This window comes from Pseudophryne corroboree, chromosome 2 (assembly GCF_028390025.1).
Source record: "Pseudophryne corroboree isolate aPseCor3 chromosome 2, aPseCor3.hap2, whole genome shotgun sequence".
Classification (NCBI taxonomy): Eukaryota; Metazoa; Chordata; class Amphibia; order Anura; family Myobatrachidae; genus Pseudophryne; species Pseudophryne corroboree.
In genome coordinates, this window is record NC_086445.1 from 110,639,690 (window position 1) to 110,657,191 (window position 17,502).

The 17,502-nt window shown below is 46.3% G+C and overlaps 1 protein-coding gene across 3 annotated transcripts in view; it reads right to left on the reverse strand.

Moving 5' to 3' along the window:
• ATM (ATM serine/threonine kinase) overlaps positions 1-17,502 on the reverse strand; it is a 434,777-nt gene that overhangs the window by 227,182 nt on the left and 190,093 nt on the right. For all 3 annotated transcript variants that reach the window (XM_063951603.1, XM_063951598.1, XM_063951604.1), the window contains exons 25-27: positions 12,536-12,705; positions 7,362-7,608; positions 6,318-6,436 (exon numbers count right to left, since the gene is read on the reverse strand). In XM_063951603.1, the coding sequence (XP_063807673.1) occupies positions 6,318-6,436; positions 7,362-7,608; positions 12,536-12,705 (536 nt within the window). The remainder of the gene's footprint in view (positions 1-6,317; positions 6,437-7,361; positions 7,609-12,535; positions 12,706-17,502) is intronic.

Below are 17,502 nucleotides of genomic sequence, written 5' to 3' on the forward strand. Positions count from 1 at the left end.
ACACCAGTTGTTCTACCTGTTCTTCGCACGGGAGTTTCTGATTTTCACAGTTTTAAATATAAATGTGTGTTAAAACTTTGGTAAATCTAGAGAGATGTAAATTTGAGATGTCTTAATGTAAGTAAATATTAATAAATGGTTCTTGGCGTTACCCGAGGAGCAACTGTAGCAGATACGGTAAAAAGTGACAGGACCATTTTTGTAGTTTATTAAATTCTACACACTGGAGGTGGAATCCAAATTTTGATCCGATTGTCCGTTTGGGCGTTATCGTTCATGCAACGCAAGTCACGCATCAGTAATGACGTCATTATATCAACCCCCTGTTCATCCGCTTTAGGAGTTTTCTTAAAATTCTAATTACGTAGTTTTCCTATTTCTTACCTGAAGAATACCTATGTTACATTTCAGTTTCCTAACATATTGGGAAGTAAGAGAATTAGGGATTAGTCAGTGAGTGAGGGCTTTCACATTTATGTGTGTGTGTGTGCGTGTGTAACGGAGAAGCATGTTCGTCCTTTGCCTCTAACACACTCTTTTTTCTAACACACAATGGTGATGTTGATGCACTTCCTCTAAACTTCCTGTCCATGCAAACTGATCCTCACAGGTAAACCCAGTGATCACATAACCTGAGATTACTATCGCCGGAGGTGCTTTGTGATACATGTGGACAGAAATAGTCATGAGATCACTTCTGTTATATACATTGGCGTTACTATAATCGGTGCACACAGGCCCCTGGGTCCAGGGGGGCCACACTGCATACATTTTAATACTTACCTCTACTAAATCCAGCGTCGGGCGTTGCAGCCGTGGCTAAAATTGTAGCCAAAATGACAGCAGCGCATGTGCAGTAGTGATTTTGGCCTCCGTAACATGGTGAGCACCATGTTTCCGGAGACCTGTGTATGCGTGGTAGACTCTGGCACGAAGCTGGAGACTACTGCGCCGTACAGAGGAGGGGGCCCTCCCAGGGTCTGCACAGGGGCCCCCTCCTCTGTTAAAACTCCCCTGGTTATATGCACTGAAAGCTTTTGCACCCCATCACTTTCTAAATATATCTAGATACCCAGTAGTCTTCCAGGTTTACAGAAGATCATGGTTGCAGAAGTGGCTGTCAGCGAACATAGAAGAGGGGCCAGCCACAGTCATAGCGACAACAGCAGGGGCTTAAATAGCAGCATGACTAGCAGTTACGCTTCCAAAATAGTTGAGAAATTGAAAGATTCATGAAACTATCCTCAAATCACACAAATAGCCTTGGACTTTGCACCTTACCTAGTACCCTATGGATCTGATTCAGAGGTGGACTAAAAATGAACCACCAATGCTTATTGTACACAATGGCAGTGCAAAAATATGTAAAAGGTGCAGGAGGCGTCTTGAGTTAAAAGACGACCACCCCCGTCTCCTGCGATCTGTGTGACCATCGGACATCTGTGTAACCCTATGGTGAATTACACTGCAGAGGCCAGTAAATCTGCAATGGAAGTCGCAGACCCCGGCTTAAATCAACGTCGCTGTACGAGTCAAACCATTGAACATGAGCGTTAACGCAGATCTCAAACCATCGGAGATGAGCGTTGACGCAGATCTCAAACCATCAGTGAATACTGTCCTTCACCACATAACTGAACCTTAACTTAAATTAATATTTTCCTTGAATATTTCTCAATAAGAAATATTTGGCTTAGGGGAGCTGTGAAAAAAAATAAGACTTTAAACCTACCGGTAAATCTTTTTCTCCTAGTTCGTAGAGGATGCTGGGGACTCCGTAAGGACCATGGGGATAGACTGGCTCCGCAGGAGACATGGGCACTAAAAAGAACTTTAGATATGGGTGTGTACTGGCTCCTCCCTCTATGCCCCTCCTCCAGACCTCAGTTAGAGAAACTGTGCCCAGAGGAGACGGACAGTACGAGGAAAGGATTTTTGTTAATCTAAGGGCAAGATTCATACCAGCCCACACCATCCACACCGTATAACCTGGAATATACGAACCAGTTAACAGTATGAAACAAAACAGCATCAGCCTGAGACTGATCAAAACTGTAACATAACCCTTATGTAAGCAATAACTATAAACAAGTCTTGCAGATGTAGTCCGCACTGGGACGGGCGCCCAGCATCCTCTACGGACTAGGAGAAAAACATTTACCGGTAGGTTTAAAATCTTATTTTCTAGTACGTCCTAGAGGATGCTGGGGACTCCGTAAGGACCATGGGGATTATACCAAAGCTCCAAAACGGGCGGGAGAGTGCGGATGACTCTGCAGCACCGATTGAGCAAACATGAGGTCCTCATCAGCCAGGGTATCAAACTTGTAGAACTTCGCAAAGGTGTTTGAACCCGACCAAGTAGCAGTTCGGCACAGCTGTAAAGCCGAGATGCCTTTGGCAGCCGCCCAAGAAGAGCCCACCTTCCTAGTGGAATGGGCCTTGACCGATTTTGGTAACGGCAATCCAGCCGTAGAATGAGCCTGCTGAATCGTGTTACAGATCCAGCGAGCAATAGTCTGCTTCGAAGCAGGAGCGCCAACCTTGTTGGCTGCATACAGGACAAACAGTGCCTCTGTTTTCCTAACCCGGGCCGTTCTGGCCACATAAATTTTCAATGCCCTGACCACATCAAGGGACTCGGAATCCTCCAAGTCCCATGTAGCCACAGGTACACAATAGGTTGGTTCATATGAAAAGAAGAAACTACCTTGGGCAAAAATGGAGGACGAGTCCGCAACTCTGCTCTATCCACAAGGAAAATCAGATAAGGGCTTTTGTGAGATAAAGCCACCAACTCGGACACTCGCCTTGCCGATGCCAAGGCCAACAACATGACCACTTTCCAAGTGAGATATTTTAATTCCACCGTTTTAAGTGTCTCAAACCAGTGAGACTTAAGGAACCGCAACACCACGTTAAGGTCCCTGGGTGCCACTGGAGGTACAAAAGGAGGCTGGATATGCAGCACTCCCTTCCCAAAAGTCTGGACTTCTGGGAGAGAAGCCATTTCCTTCTGAAACACAATGGATAGGGCCGAAATCTGAACCTTAATGGAGCCTAATTTTAGGCCCAAATTCACTCCCGTTTGTAGGAAGTGAAGGAAACTGCCCAAATGGAATTCTTCCGGAGGAGCATTCCTGGACTCACACCAAGATACGTACTTTCTCCATATACGGTGATAATGTTTCGCTGTCACGTCTTTCCTAGCCTTTATCAGAGTAAGAATGACCTCATCCGGAATGCCCTTTTCCGCTAGGATCCGGCGTTCAACCGCCATGCCGTCAAAAGTAGCCGCGGTAAGTCTTGGAACAGACAATGCCCCTGCTGTAACAGGTCCTCTCTGAGAGGATGAGGCCACGGATCTTCTGTGAGCATTTCCTGCAGATCCGAATACCAGGCCCTTCGCGGCCAATCTAGAACAATGAAAATTGCCTGTACTCCACTTCGTCTTATGATTCTCAATATCTTTGAGATGAGCGGCAGAGGAGGGAACACATAGACCGACTGAAACACCCATGGTGTCCCCAGGGCGTCCACCGCCACTGCCTGAGGGTCCCTCGACCTGGCGCAATACTTCGGTAGTTTCTTGTTGAGGCATGACGCCATCATGTCTATCTGGGGAAGTCCCCACCGACTTGCAATCTCTGCGAAGACTTCCTGATGAAGTCCCCACTCTCCTGGATGTAGATCGTGTCTGCTGAGGAAGTCTGCTTCCCAGTTGTCCACTCCCGGAATGAACACTGCTGTCAGGGCGCTTACATGATTTTCCGCCCAGCGAAGAATCCTGGTGCCTTCCGCCATTGCCACTCTGCTCTTTCCCTCAGCGGAGCCCCAGCGTCATGCGGTGGATTTTGTAGAGGCCGGGGAGGACTTCTGCTCCTGGAAACTAGCTGTGGCTGGCAGCTTTTTCCCCTTGCCCTTACCTCTGGCAAGAAAGGAAGATCCCCGCACTCTCTTGGATTTATACGAACGAAAGGACTGCATCTGATAATGTGGCGTTTTCTTAGGCTGTGAGGAAACATAAGGCAAAAAAGTTGATTTACCTGCCGTAGCTGTGGAAACTAGGTCCGTGAGACCTTCCCCAAAAAATTCCTAACCCTTGTAAGGTAAAACCTTCATATGCCTCTGCGAGTCGGCATCGCCCGTCCATTGTCTGGTTCATAGGGCTCGCCTAGCCGAAATCGCCAAAGCGTTGGACCTGGAACCCAGTAGGCCAATGTCTCTTTGAGCATCTCTCATATATAGGACAGCATCTTTAATATGACCCAGGGTCAATAAAATGGTTTCCTTATCCAGCAAATCTATATCAGCAGATAAGGTATCTGTCCACGCCGCTACAGCGCTACAAACCCAAGCCGACGCTATCGCCGGTCTGAGTAAGGTACCAGTATGTGTGTAAATAGACTTCAAGGTAGTCTCCTGCCTGCGATCAGCAGGATCCTTGAGGGATGCCGTATCTTGAGATGGCAGCTCTACCTTTTTGGATAAGCGTGTCAACGCTTTGTCCACCCTTGGGGAGGATTCCCACCGTATCCTGTCCTTAGTCGGGAAAGGATACGCCATAAGAATCCTTTTGGGAATCTGCAGTTTTTTATCTGGAGATTCCCAAGCCTTTCAAATAATTCGTTCAGCTCATGAGATGGAGGAAAGGTTACCTCAGGTTTCTTTTCTTTAAACATGTGGACCCTCGTGTCAGGGACAGAGGGTTCATCCGTGATATGCAACACCTCTTTTATAGCAATAATCATATAATGAATACTTTTAGCCAATTTTGGCTGCAACTTTGCATCATCGTAGTCGACACTGGAATCAGAATCCGTGTCGGTATCCGTGTCTACTATTTGGGATAGTGGGCGCTTTTGAGACCCAGGAGGTCCCTGTGACATAGTGAAAGGCAGGGCTAAACTCCCTGTACCTTCCCTGGACTCAGCTTTGTCCAATCTTTTGTGCAATAAATTCACATTTGCATTTAAAACATTCCACATATCCAACCAGTCAGGTGTCGGCGTTGCCGACGGAGACACCACTCTCATTTGCTCCACCTTCTCCATAGAAGAGCCTTCCGCTTCAGACATGCCGACACACGCGCACCGACACACCACACACTCAGGGAATTCTCTATCTGGAGACAGTTCCCCCACAAGGCCCTTTGGAGAGACAGAGAGAGAGCATGCCAGCACACACCCAGCGCCAATGACCCACGGAAACAAAATTACCCAGATAGCGCTTTTTACAATTATATATATATATATATATATATATATATATATATATATAACACTGCGCCAAATTATGTGCCCCCCCCCCCCTCTTTCAAACCCCCTGTCACCGTGTTCAGCAGAAGAGAGTCCGGGGAGCCAGCTTCTCAGCGTTTGCTGTGGAGAAAATGGCGCTGGTGAGTGCTGAGGATCAAGCGGCGGGCTTCGGTCCCGCTTGATTGTTTTGAAAAACTGGCGGGGGCTCTCATATATAACGAGCAAAGCCCATATATATATATCCTAATATGCCAGAGAAGAGGTTTAATTGCTGCCCAGGGCGCCCCCCCTGCGCCCTTACAGTGCCTGCCGTGTGTGTGTTGTGTGGGAGCAATGGCGCGCAGCGTTACCTCAGTGAAGATCCGAAGTCTTCTGCCGCCTTTGAAGTCTTCTTTCTTCATATACTCACCCGGCTTCTATATTCCGGCTCTGTGAGGAGGACGGCGGCGCGGCTCTGGGACGAACTGCAAGGAGAGACCTGCGTTCCGACTCCCTCTGGAGCTAATGGTGTCCAGTAGCCTAAGAAGCAGAGCCTAGCATTTAAGTAGGTCTACTTCTCTCCCCTCAGTCCCACGATGCAGAGAGTCTGTTGCCAGCAGGCTCCCTGAAAATAAAAAACCTAACAAAATACTTTCTTTCAGGGAAACTCAGGAGAGCTCCCTGTAATGCACCCAGTCTCCTCTGGGCACAGTATCAAACTGGAGGAGGGGCATAGAGGGAGGAGCCAGTGCACACCCATATCTAAAGTTCTTTTTAGTGCCCATGTCTCCTGCAGAGCCCGTCTATCCCCGTGGTCCTTACGGAGTACCCAGCATCCTCTAGGAAGTAAGAGAAATCTGCATACTCCAGAGTGTCCTCATACACAGATATAAGTGTATGAGGACACATCTGTACGTGGGTTACACCATTTCTAATCAAAGTAATAATTATTTACAAGTCAACACCAGTGCCAACTCTACATACATTCCTGGTGCACAGTTTTATTTATATTCAAATCAAGAAGTACATTACATCATAGCGATGCATGTACATTACATCATAGCCCCTGCTCATCCTTACCTCGTGAACTGAGAAGCCTGCATCTCATCCCCTGTTACACCACTGGGGGACTCATGTAACGTCATCAGTAATTCCACAACAATATCTGGTAGATTTCGCAGGAACAAGTTGTCAATTTGCTAAAAACAAAAAATGTTTCACATTAAAACAGTCTGCCACTACTGATGGCCAATCAGTCGAAGATGGGATTTTTTTTGTAAGCACTGTTAAATCAGTTTTTATGTGTCCATCTGGGGCTCATTGGCCACCAAGGCGCTGCGGAGCAGGAACATCAAGTTAACTTTTTCTTGCTTTTTTGTAGGATTTGAACTCTTTTGCAGACGACTGATTGTTATCTGTAGGCAGACTACTTTGTAGTTCTGCAAAAGTAGACATGGAAAAAGTGTGTTCTCAGGGGGATGCCGACCGCCGGTCACAATACTGACGCCGGGATCCCGAACCCTGAATATCCCGCCGATCGGCATGCCGACCAACAGGGACTATTCCCACTTGCGAGTGTCCACGACACCCACTGAGTGGGAACAGAACCTGTGGAGAGCGCAAGGGGCTTTGTTGCACTCACACAACCCCCCTTCCCCCGCCGGACATCTAACAGCCGGGATCCTGGCATCGGTATGGTCACACAAACCCAACCCGTTCTCAGGCGTTTAAGGGCTTCCAGTACTATTGCATACGTGTGAACTGGCTAAGCCATGTATCCAGGCCTGCTGCAAACGCACTCTCACCCCTGCTAGCCAGTATCACTTGCAGCTACTTCAGTGATACTGTATTGGTAATAGGAGATTTTCTATCACTATGAGATGCGGCTTATTAGTTAATAGCCCTCTGGTAGGCGACTGTCCACTCATCTTCTGAAATAATCTGTGCTGCTGTGATCTGTGCTTGTAACCTGATAGGCTACAAGTAATTATATTGTCAAAATTGTCAACAAAACCTAAGAACATAAGAAATAGACTTAAAGACTCTGCAAAAAATTGCTGAATTTGAGAAAGCAATTGGGCTGTAAAGTCTACAGCATAAATTCCTTCAGCAGCTTTGCAGTACCTGTTTCCCCAGGCAGTTTTCGTCTTGCAGCAAATCATAGACCTTATAAGCAATTTCTCTCTTTGCTGCCATCTCCGTGTCACCAGAGCATTCCGAGACAAAGTAGGGCAGGATATTCACTAGAATCCTCGGGAAACAGTCAGCCAACAGCAGCGTCCAGTCTTCATCTATACACTGAGCCACGGACTTCACTTCATCAAACTCACTCCGTATGACCAGGTGTGGGACAAGAACTTTGTAGCAGGATCTACGAGAATGAGATCTTCCACTTCATCACTATTCCTTTATTTATATGGCACAAATACATTCTGCAGCCCTGGGTTTTATTCAGACAAACAAATTATAGCTGCAATGAAGTTTACAATCTATTTTTTCTAAAAAAGGCACACATCAATTCACCTGAAAGTCCATATTTGGGACAAAATAGAGACAAATAATACATACTTTATGCAGATACAGTCAGAAATGAATCTTAAGTAGACCGTGATATACAGGGCAGCAATTCTACAGCAATCTCTGAGCCACAATGACGCCCACATAGCGTTAAAACAGGATTTTTAGACTTACATTAAATCCTTTTCTCTGAACCAATTGGTGGGTACAGAGGCCTTAGCAACAGAGACTTGGCCTGGAGTTTGACACTCAAAATAAAATATGTCCTGTTTCAAAGTTCTATAGGCCCACCTTGAAGGGGAACTATGTTATTTTCCTAATCAAGACCCACAATACTGAACAGAGATAAACAAAATGGAGAGAGAGAGAGAGAGAGAGAGAGAGAGAGAGAGAGAGAGAGAGAGAGAGACACACACAGAAAACATCCTCTGAAAAAATAAATAAATAAAGACATTGTAAACCTCAACAGATGAACTACAGTAGAGCATATAAGCAGAGCCGGCCCTGACCAATGTGATACCCCTGGGCAAGATTTTGGCTGGTGCCTCCTAGCACCATCGCTAGTTCTGCCTCTGACCCTGCACCCCTTTCACAGCACCATCACCCCGCACCCATAGCAGTCCATTTCGGTGCTCCTACCCACTACATTTTAAATAGGAACAGTGCACACATTCGGCGCACAGCCCAAAAAGGGGTGTGTTCTTGCTGGGAAGGGGCATGGCCACACAATAGTACCCCCAATTCAAATTACGCCACACAGTAGTGCTACTTTAATCACATTTTATGATACGATAGTGTCCCTAATTCATGTTACATCACACAGTAGTACCACTTTACCTAATAAACGTTATGCCTCACATTAGTGCCCCTTATTCACATTACATCACACTGAATTTCTCTTTATTCACATTACACCACACCATATTACTCTTTATTCACTTTAGACCACACAATAGTGCCCTTTCTATATGTTACGCCAGACAATAGCGTACCTTATACACATAATGCCACGCATTAGTAATGCATTTATACACATAATACAACACAATAATGCCCCTTACACATATGAAAAACATTATTAATGTCCTTATAAACATAATGCACCTTGCACATTATGCCAACCTTTATTAATGCCCTTAAACACATAATGTCCATTACACATATGCCGCACATTAAAAATGCTCTTATACACATAATGACACACGTAATGTCCATTTCACATATTACCCACATTATTAATGCATTTATACACGTGACACACATAATGACCCTTACACATATGCCGAACAGTACTGCACAACCAACCCACCCGCAGACAGCACTCACACGACCACTAACACTGTGACTCTGCTTGGATACAGATGTGTCCTCATACATCTTGACTCAATACGCCATGCTGCAGGAGATGCCTGGCATGAGTCAGCTAGCAGCTCTGCTAAAGTTTGCCACCTTTTTTTTTAATGAAAATGCATCTTATTTGCATTACTATGTGGCTAGGATGCACAAGCAGCTTCTGCTGGTTAAAATTATATGCATCATGCCTATATTCTGTGTGTGACTGTGGCTGTATCTGGATATGAAATGCTACGTTACAGTGATTTCCAGGATCACACTGTAACATAGCATTTCGTATGCAGATACAGCCGCAGTCACACACAGAATATAGGCATGCCGCATATCATTTTAATCAGCAGCACCTGCTTGTGCCCTAGGCATTTGCCTAGTTTGCCTATGCATAGGGCCGGCGTTGCATATAAGGCATTCCTTAATATATTTAGAAAAAAGTATTTAATGTAAGTAAAAAAAAAAAATATAGAACAAAACATTTGGGGACACTGGATCCTTGGTGGCTTTCCAAAGCTGCCCTTACAGATGGGTATGCTCGTATGCTCAGATGCTGCAGTGTACAGCTTATTCCTTCAACTGTACTTGTAAAACGAGGATTGCCTGATACGGGTTGGGGTTGTTATGCCGGATGTCAAAATCCCGGAGGTCAGCATCCTGACCACGGGATCCCGGCCACCAGAATGCCGGCTGGGGGCGAACCCAACGGAGCCCCTTGTGGGCTCGCTGGCCTCACCATGCAGCGGCCTCGGTGGCTCGTTGTGATTGCCGCAGGTTCTATTCCCACTCTATGGGAGTTGTGGACACCCATGAGTGAGAACAGCCCCTGTTTACTGGCATTCTGGCTGCAGCGGCCTCGGTGGCTCGTTGTGATTGCCACAGGTTCTATTCCCACTCTATGGGAGTTGTGGACACCCATGAGTGAGAACAGCCCGTTTGCCGGCATTCTGGCTGCCGGCATTGTAAGCAGTCGGGATTCCGGCATCGGTATCCTGAACGCTGGTACAGCCACTACATCCTGCTGATACAACTCCACAGTTGAGGCTCTGTGCCATGCCACCCAGCGGGTGCTCATTGATCTGGTAAAAAATGACTTGGCATTGAAAGGAACAGGTTTCACCACCTTAATGTAAGCCTGTGAATTGCCTAGAATGATCCACCTAGCAATCATTTCCTTTAGCACAGGCCAACACCTCAGTTTTCTAAACTGGAGATACATACATAGATCTTCAGAACACTAACAACATAAAATTAGTTTTCCCCTGAAGACTGTTGGCAGGATCACAATTTCCTGATTTAAGTTGCTTCATGATAAAAAAAATGGCTTTCTCTGAAGCTCATCCCTACCATGATGCAAAATGAAGCTTGGAGGTTTTTAAGACAGAGCATATTGTGGAGAGAGGGCCTAGACTGCACACCCTTATTCCTATATTATAAGACAGAGCAATTGGCTCTGATCTCTTCCGAGCCTGGCGAAGGACCTGCAAGAATCTTCAGCTCTACCAACTCCAATGGTTGAATAAGTGATTGTTGAAAAGAAGACATGAGTTCAAATCACAAAGGGTATTTTGATTGCAAGGGGGATCCGGTTGGGATACCGGCAGTCAGAATCCCAACACTACTCGGAATGCATGCAGGGAGGCTGCACATGCCTCACTCTCTGCAACAACAAAAAAAAAGGTCTGCATTCATGATGAAGACAGACCTCAGCCCTTTAAGAAGTAGAGCTCAAATCATTATCTAAACCATACTGCAAGAGCACCCAATGGAAATAAGTGGTTGCAATCAACTTCTATTTTATACTGAAAAATGGAAACCTATGATCATTTCTTACCAAAACCAAATTGTAGCATTGAACAATTTTTGTACAGAACGGTCAGAAAACCACTTGCTTTAAGAATCATGGCTTCAACAGCCACCTCGAACAAGCCGGCCACAATAATATCAGACGATGAAACAGTCCCTGACATAAGTCATATCTTAGAAGAAGAAGTCATGATGAACCTATTGACATTTTGAGAATGTCCATGTGCCACAACCATCGTAGCCAGTCTGGTGCTATCAAAAGCCCTTGCATCCCATGTCCTTTGGTATTTACAAGGCAGAAAGGAATTCTCTACACCCATGAATGGCTACTAATCTTATTCAGTTCCGGACCAATTAAGATGGGCTCGGAATGGTGGTGGACAAGAAAGCTATAGGAGCATCCACCTATTCTGAGTATTTACATTTATCAGTATCCTCATGAGTGTAATGATCCTGGAGCTTGAGGACCTTGAGTCTCTGTTCATGTTTGGCCCATACTTTGCATTATCAAATCTTCCAACTGGGGGAAGAAGGGACAAAAAACTCAGGGGTTTTGTTCTGTGTAAACAGCATATTGCCAGGTAACGGCGACTTCTCGCTGTCCTGGCTGTTTATAGAATGCTGATAAGCTTACACTAAAACATCTGCATCCTGCCATTTAACAGAACCCTCATCAACACGCAAGATAATGTTGTAACGTCGTTCTGCTGTGCTGCATTACAAATTAAGCCCTGGCACACCTAAAAAGGTAGTAGGGTATGAAACTACTAGGCCAGGGCTGGCCAACCAGGCAGAGGGAAAGAGCCGAAAAATATCTGTAGTCAACCCAAAGAGCCGGTATCATGCGCGCGCCGCTAAAATGGGACGTGGTCTGACTGGCAAAAGGCCACGCCTCCTTTTCGTGCACCCACCTCCAGTTTGACGTTTGTAGGAGCATGACCATGTGTCACACTCCAATTTTTAGTTACACTGGGGGTGAGGAACACTGAAATATTTTACACATTACGGCAGGTAGAGTCCCCATTTTACACATTACGACATTCAGAGTCCCCATTTTACACATTACGACATTCAGAGTCCCCATTTTACACATTACGACAGGCACTGTCCCCATTTTACACATTACGACAGGCACTGTCCCCATTTTACACATTACGACAGGCAAGAGTCCCATTTTACACATTATGGCAGGCAAGAGACCCCATTTTACATATTATAGCAGGCAGAGCCCCCTTTAAGAGAGAGAGAGAGCGAGAGAGAAAGAGAAAGTGTGTTATGCTTACATTTGCAGCAGCATCCACTGGCCAGCTGTCCTCTTGTCCTTCCCCCTTCCCGCCCTACGCTTCGGCTCTTCGCAGACAGGGCTCTGTTGGTGGGCTGGGGGCGGCTGGGAGTGACAGGCAGGGGCGGAGAAAAGGGGGAGCAGGAAGGCTACCCTGCTCACGGATGGCCGCGGCGGTCATACTTTGTAAGTGTAAAGATGGAGATGAAGCTATCTCCATCTCTCCATCAGGGTGGGGGTTCTGCTGCTGGTGTCAGGGAGCGGGAGGCAGCCGCAGCACAGTAAAGAAAGAGCCGCGGGTTGGCAACCGCTGTACTAGGCGACATACATTAAACACATCATCACTTACTTGTAGAAATCCTTGATTGTGGTGTAATTTAACAAGGTGTAGGGAAAAGTTGAAAGGTTGTAACCAGTAACCTTTATTCTCAGCCACTCAAAGACCAGGTAATCCAAGTGTGAGGCCATAAAGTCTTTTACAGTTCTATATCCAAGTGTGGTAGACACTTTCTGCAAAACCTAATTGCAAACAGAGGTAAATTCATTAGAACATAAAACTGCCAGGAAAGGTATCAATGAAGCATTACTGAACGGTGTAACAGAGGTCCTTTAACACAAGAACATTTGTGCATCCCCCTTTCTGCTAATTTCTTTCATACTTAACATTTTCTGGGGCAGATGTACTAAGCCTTGGAGTGAGATAAAGTGCCAACCAATCAGCTTCTAACTGTAACATGGCAGTTAGGAGCTGATTTACTGGTACTTTATCTCTCTCCACTTTATCACACTCCAAGGCTTAATACATCTGCACCTCCTTCTGTTCGTGGGGTGCCTTAATATGACTGGCCACAGGGTATTTTTGATATGTCCACTGTATATGTCCCTTGTTGCCTGTTCTGCTGCACTGTCTGTGTAGTATTTCTGTAGGTTCTCTCCCAAATGTTTACTTATTATTATGATTTATATATTATTTATTAACAGTATCTATTATTACGTATCTCTTCTAACTGTTCACTGTGAAGGTTGAAATTTTAGAAAACAGAATCACTAATTCTTTCATTTTTGTCATACGTATACAGTCAGTCAGGGTTTCCTGGATTTTCTTCATTTTAAAAAAAAAATTGGAATGCAGGTCTGGGGAGCCCATTCACCGAATGGATGTTTTTACTACCTTGGATGGCCATCCTCTGTCTACAGTTCTAAGCATCTTCAATCCTTGCTTGCCATTCTGGCATTTTTCCAGATGATTGGCTACGTTAGCCATAAAGACTACTACTTTACAGATTGCTCAAACCTCCCTTTCTCGCTATAGCCTGTAGGAACTTCGGTGGCCTCAGCCCCACCATCAAACGTAAGAAAGTATCATCACATGTGAAAAATCTTCAATGTAAGGACAAAAATGCCTCTACTCTTTCAGGTAAGTGAAGAAGGTATTTCAGTGCCTTACTGCACAATGGTATGTGGGGTGTCAATCTCCTTCGCTATACACGGTCAATATACTATTCTGACTACTATTATTGATCGCAAATTGTGGTTGCTGACATGCACATTATTACCAAATCCACCCTAGTGCAGGAGTAGTCAAGTTGTGGGACTCCATCTGCTGTAGAATTAACATCCCAGCATGCCATGCCACAGGTCTTCTGTTCTGTATACTAAAACTGTGGCAAGGCAGGATGGGATGTGTAGTTCCACAGCAGCTGGAGTGCCACAGGTTGACTACTCCTATCTTAGTCAATATCTCCAACACATCTTGCAGCTTCTCACTCAAAAAGACGCACCTAATCTTGTCTAGGTGCTGATTTTAACTCCGTGGAGGACCTATTGATAAATTGATTTCCAGCCCCTATGCCTCAGAGTTCTATTTTTGTGCTGTGTGCAAGCCTTGGACTCACAAACCCATGGCGTCTACTTCATCCTGCCAACCGTACATTCCTTTTTACACTCGGGTATTCATAGATGCCTTTCATGTATTATGGTTCCGGATCGCCTGGTCTCAGTGAATGTAGAGGCTGGAATAGCTTCTACAGTCTTGCTGCGCCCCTGTCTTTGTCCGCAAATCACACACGTCTTTGGAGACCCCACAGAGTACCCTTACCCATCAGAACATGTCAAATCGTATCTCAAATCGTCCAAATAAGAAGATTTGTGGTAGACTTACCATGGTTAAATCTCTTTCTGCGAGGTACACTGGATTCCACAGGGAATAACATCGGAGGTTTAGAGTTGGATCTTGATCCGAGGCACCAACAGGCTAAAGCTTTGACTGTTCCCAGGATGCACTGCACCGCCTCCTCTACAGCCAGGCACTGGAGCTCAGTTTCGTTAACCAGTCCAATGCAGTAGCAGGTAAAATAGAGATGGTAGATGTTAGCCACATAAAACCACACTCTCACGACAGGAGATGGTACCAGCTAATGGCGTACAAACCCAAAGAAGCTAAGTGCGTCAGGGTGGGCGCCCCAGTGTACCTCGCAGAAAGAGATTTAACAATGGTAAGTCTACCATAAATCTCCTTTTCTGCAGCGGGGTACACTGGGATTCCACAGGGAATAATATCAGGGATGTCCTAAAGCAGTTCCTCATGGGAGGGGACGCACTGTAGCGGGCACTAGAACCCTGCGTCCAAAGGAAGCATCCTGGGAGGCGGAAGTATCAAAGGCATAGAACCTGATGAACGTGGACACAGAGGACCACGTAGCCACGTTGCACAATTGTTCTGCGGACGCGCCACGGCGGGCCACCCAAGAAGGTCCAACCGATCAAGTAGGAGCCCAGCCTGCGCATAAGCTTGTGCAATCACCATTCTAATCCATCTGGCCAAGGTCTGCTTATTCGCAGGCCAGCCACGTTTGAGAAAACCAAAAAGTACAAAAAGGGAATCAGACCTCCTGATGGAGGTAGTCCTCTCCACATAAACACGGAGAGCCCGTACCACATCCAAAGATTTTTCTTTGGAGGACAGACCCAATGAGGTGAAGGACGGAACCACAATCTCCTGGTTAAGGTGAAAAGATGACACCACCTTAGGCAAATAACCAGGGCGAGTTCGAAGAATAGCCCGGTCACGGTGAAAAATCAGAAAGGGTGGACGACAGGATAAAGGGGGTCATTCCGAGTTGATCGCTAGCTGCCGTTGTTCGCAGCGCAGCGATCAGGCTAAAAATTGGCATTTCTGCGCATGCACCGCAATGCGCAGGCGCATCGTATGGGTACAATGAGCATCGTGGGTTTGTACAGAGTCTAACGAAGACTCCAGTCACACGGCCGAACGCAGGAAGATTGATACGAAGTGGGCGTTTCTGGGTGTCAATTGACAGTTTTCTGGGAGTGCTTAGAAAAATCGAGGTGTGGCTGGAAAAACGCAGGCGTGGCTGGGCGAACGCTGGGCGGGTGTGCGACGTCAAAATCCGTCCCTACGTCGTTAGAATCAACGCACAGGATAAGTAACTACAGGGCTGGTCTTGTTTCGCACAAAAAGATTTTGCAGGCGCTCTGCTGCACAAGCGTTCGCACTTCTGCAAAGCGAAAATACACTCCCCAGTGGGCGGCGACAATGCGTTTGCACGGCTGCTAAAAACTGCTAGTGAGCGATCAACTCGGAATGACCCCCCAAGCGTCTAAGTCCGACACCATCCTAGCAAAGGCAATAGCCAACAGAAAAAATAAGAATTTACTCACCGGTAATTCTATTTCTCGTAGTCCGTAGTGGATGCTGGGTACTCCGTAAGGACCATGGGGAATAGATGGGCTCCGCAGGAGACTGGGCACTCTAAAAGAAAGATTAGGTACTATCTGGTGTGCACTGGCTCCTCCCTCTATGCCCCTCCTCCAGACCTCAGTTAGGGAAACTGTGCCCGGAAGAGCTGACACTACAAGGAAAGGATTTGGAATCCCGGGTAAGACTCATACCAGCCACACCAATCACACCGTACAACTTGTGATAACTATACCCAGTTAACAGTATGAACAACAAAATGAGCCTCATAAATAGATGGCTCATAACAAAACCCTTTAGTTAAGCAATAACTATATACACGTATTGCAGAGAGTCCGCACTTGGGACGGGCTCACAGCATCCACTACGGACTACGAGAAATAGAATTACCGGTGAGTAAATTCTTATTTTCTCTGACGTCCTAGTGGATGCTGGGTACTCCGTAAGGACCATGGGGATTATACCAAAGCTCCCAAACGGGCGGGAGAGTGCGGATGACTCTGCAGCACCGAATGAGCAAACTCAAGGTCCTCCTCAGCCAGGGTATCAAACTTGTAAAATTTTGCAAACGTGTTTGATCCCGACCAGGTAGCAGCTCGGCAAAGTTGTAAAGCCGAGACCCCTCGGGCAGCCGCCCAAGAAGAGCCCACCTTCCTCGTGGAATGGGCTTTGACTGATTTAGGATGCGGCAGACCAGCCGCAGAATGTGCAAGTTGAATCGTGCTACAGATCTGCTTAGAAGCAGGAGCACCCAGCTTGTTGGGTGCATGCAGGATAAACAGCGAGTCAGTTTTTCTGACACTAGCCATCCTGGAAACATAGATTTTCAGGGCCCGGACTACGTCCAGCAACTTGGAAGCCTCCAAGTCCCGAGTAGCCGCAGGCACCACAATAGGTTGGTTCAAATGAAACGCTGATACCACCTTAGGGAGAAATTGGGGACGAGTCCTCAATTCTGCCCTGTCCATATAGAAGATCAGATAGGGGCTTTTACATGACAAAGCCGCCAATTCCGACACACGCCTAGCCGAAGCCAAGGCCAAAAGCATGACCACTTTCCACGTGAGATATTTCAACTCGACGGTCTGAAGTGGCTCAAACCAATGTGATTTTAGGAAATCCAACACAACGTTGAGATCCCAAGGTGCCACTGGGGGCACAAAAGGGGGCTGAATATGCAGCACTCCCTTAACAAACGTCTGAACTTCAGGCAGTAAAGCCAGTTCTTTTTGAAAGAAAATAGACAGGGCCGAAATCTGGACTTTAATGGATCCCAATTTTAGGCCCATAGTCACTCCTGACTGTAGGAAGTGCAGAAATCGACCCAGCTGAAATTCTTCTGTTGGGGCCTTCATAGCCTCACACCAAGCAACATATTTTCGCCATATGCGGTGATAATTTTTTGCTGTCACATCCTTCCTAGCTTTTATCAGCGTAGGAATGACTTCAACCGGAATGCCCTTTTCCATCAGGATCCGGCGTTCAACCGCCATGTCGTCAAACGCAGCCGCGGTAAGTCTTGGAACAGACAGGGCCCCTGTTGTAGCAGGTCCTGTCTGAGAGGCAGAGGCCAAGGGTCCTCTGAGATCATTTCTTGT